Consider the following 2,349-nt stretch of genomic DNA (forward strand, 5'->3'; position numbering starts at 1 on the left):
GGTGAGGAGATCTGAAAACTGAGATCTGAAAACATGGAAGAAAAGGACAGCAAGAGAAGAAAGTTAAAGATGGAAAGTCCTTGCCCTGACTCTCCTTCCAGGTCGCTGTCCCAACAGCCGCACCTGAGCCTCTTCCTCTAGAAGGCCTTACTCTAGAAGCAAAGGATCTGAGCTCCTTCCTGATGTCCCTTCCTTCCTTCTCTCATTTCCTCATAGATCACAGCCCTGCAGATAATGGCTACGGAAAATGGCTCTTCAGTGATGGAGTTCATTCTGGTAGGACTAACAGATCAGTCTCAACTTCAGTTACCCCTTTTCTTTCTCTTCTTCCTGAACTATGTTGTCACTGTGGTAGGGAATCTGAGCTTAATTACTCTAATTTGCCTGAATTCTCACTTGCATACTCCCATGTACTTTTTCATCTTCAACTTATCCTTCATAGATCTCTGCCACTCCTTGATCATTACTCCTAAAATGCTGATGAACTTTGTATCAGAGCAGAATATCATCTCCTTTACAGAATGCATGACTCAGCTGTTTTTTTTCTGTTTCTTTGTCCATTCTGAGTGCTATGTGTTGACAGCCATGGCCTATGATCGCTATGTGGCCATCTGTAAACCCCTGCTGTACACAATTACCATGTCTCCTCAGGTCTGTTCTCTGCTGATGTTTGGTTCTTATGTGATGGGGTTTGCTGGTGCCATGATCCACACAGGGGACATGGTCAGATTGTCCTTTTGTGATTTGAACACCATCAGCCATTACATGTGTGACATCTTCCCCCTCCTCCAGCTCTCCTGCAGCAACACCTTTGCCAGTGAGCTGATAGAGTCCATTGTTGTAAGCACAGTGGTCATAATATCCAGCTTCATTATTTTCATTTCATATGCTCTAATCCTGTCCAGTGTCCTCCATGTCTCATCAGCTCAGGGTTGGTCCAAAGCCTTCAGCACCTGTGGCTCCCACATAGTGACTGTTGGTCTGTTCTATGGATCTGGGTTGTTCACACATCTCAAGACCTCTCCTGCTGGTTCTGTGGGCCAGGGGAAGTTCTTCTCAGTATTTTACACCAATATAGTACCCATGTTGAACCCTCTCATCTATAGTCTAAGGAACAAAGATGTCAAATGTGCTCTGAAAAAAACGCTGAAGAGAATTGCAAATTAAACAGAACTAATGTTACTGGGTTGTTGGGGTGTATGTATGGTGTGTGTGTGTGTGTGTGTGTGTGTGTGTGTGTGTGTGTTTGCTCCCATAATTTTCTTCAGAACAAGGTTTTTCCTTTAAACACTTATTTCTCTGTAAACATGTCAATTAAGCATGTGAACATTGTTAAATCTCATGGTTATTCTCAGCCCCATACTGAACTGAGCTTTATTCATAACAGTATGCTCCAGAGATTCAGCCCAATTCCTACTTCTTTTTTTAATTTAAATCCAATTAGCTAACATTTAGTGCATCATTAGTTTTTGATATAGTGTTCAGTGAGTGATTCATTAGTTGTGTAGAACACCCAATGTTCATCACATTATGTGCCCTTCTTTTTTTTTATTTATTTTTTTTCAGCATAACAGTATTCATTATTTTTGCACCACACCCAGTGCTCCATGCAATCCGTGCCCTCTATAATACCCACCACCTGGTACCCCAACCTCCCACCCCCTGCCCCTTCAAAACCCTCAGATTGTTTTTCAGAGTCCATAGTCTCTCACGGTTCACCTCCCCTTCCAATTTCCCTCAACTCCCTTCTCCTCTCTAACTCCCCATGTCCTCCATGCTATTTGTTATGCTCCACAAATAAGTGAAATCATATGATAATTGACTCTCTCTGTTTGACTTATTTCACTCAGCATAATCTCTTCCAGTCCCGTCCATGTTGCCTCAAAAGTTGGGTATTCATCCTTTCTGATGGAGGCATAATACTCCATAGTGTATATGGACCACATCTTCCTTATCCATTCGTCTGTTGAAGGGCATCTTGGTTCTTTCCACAGTTTGGCGACCGTGGCCATTGCTGCTATAAACAGTGGGGTACAGATGGCCCTTCTTTTCACTACATCTGTATCTTTGGGGTAAATACCCAGTAGTGCAATTGCAGGGTCATAGGGATCCCCATCACTCAGTTACCCCATCCCCCTACCCACCTCCCTTTCTGCAACACTCAGTTTGTTTCCTATAGTCAGGAGTCTCTCATGGTTTGTCTCCCTTTCTGATTTCTTCCCATTCAGTTTTCCCTCCCTTCCCCTATCATCCTCTGTACTACTCCTTATACTCCACATATGAGTTAAACCATATGATAATTGTCCTTCTCTGACTGGCATATTTCACTTAGCATAATACCCTCCAGTT

At 43.0% G+C, this 2,349-nt stretch overlaps 1 protein-coding gene across 1 annotated transcript; it reads left to right on the top strand.

The window, feature by feature from the left end:
• Nucleotides 1-222: 222 nt before the first annotated feature.
• LOC116600129 (olfactory receptor 143-like) lies at nucleotides 223-1,167 on the top strand. Its single transcript, XM_032360239.1, has one exon. It carries the CDS (start codon nucleotides 235-237, stop codon nucleotides 1,165-1,167), a length of 933 nt encoding a protein of 310 aa, XP_032216130.1. The 5' UTR covers nucleotides 223-234.
• Nucleotides 1,168-2,349: the final 1,182 nt, after the last annotated feature.

Source organism: Mustela erminea, chromosome 9, assembly GCF_009829155.1.
Source record: "Mustela erminea isolate mMusErm1 chromosome 9, mMusErm1.Pri, whole genome shotgun sequence".
NCBI classification, from domain to species: Eukaryota; Metazoa; Chordata; class Mammalia; order Carnivora; family Mustelidae; genus Mustela; species Mustela erminea.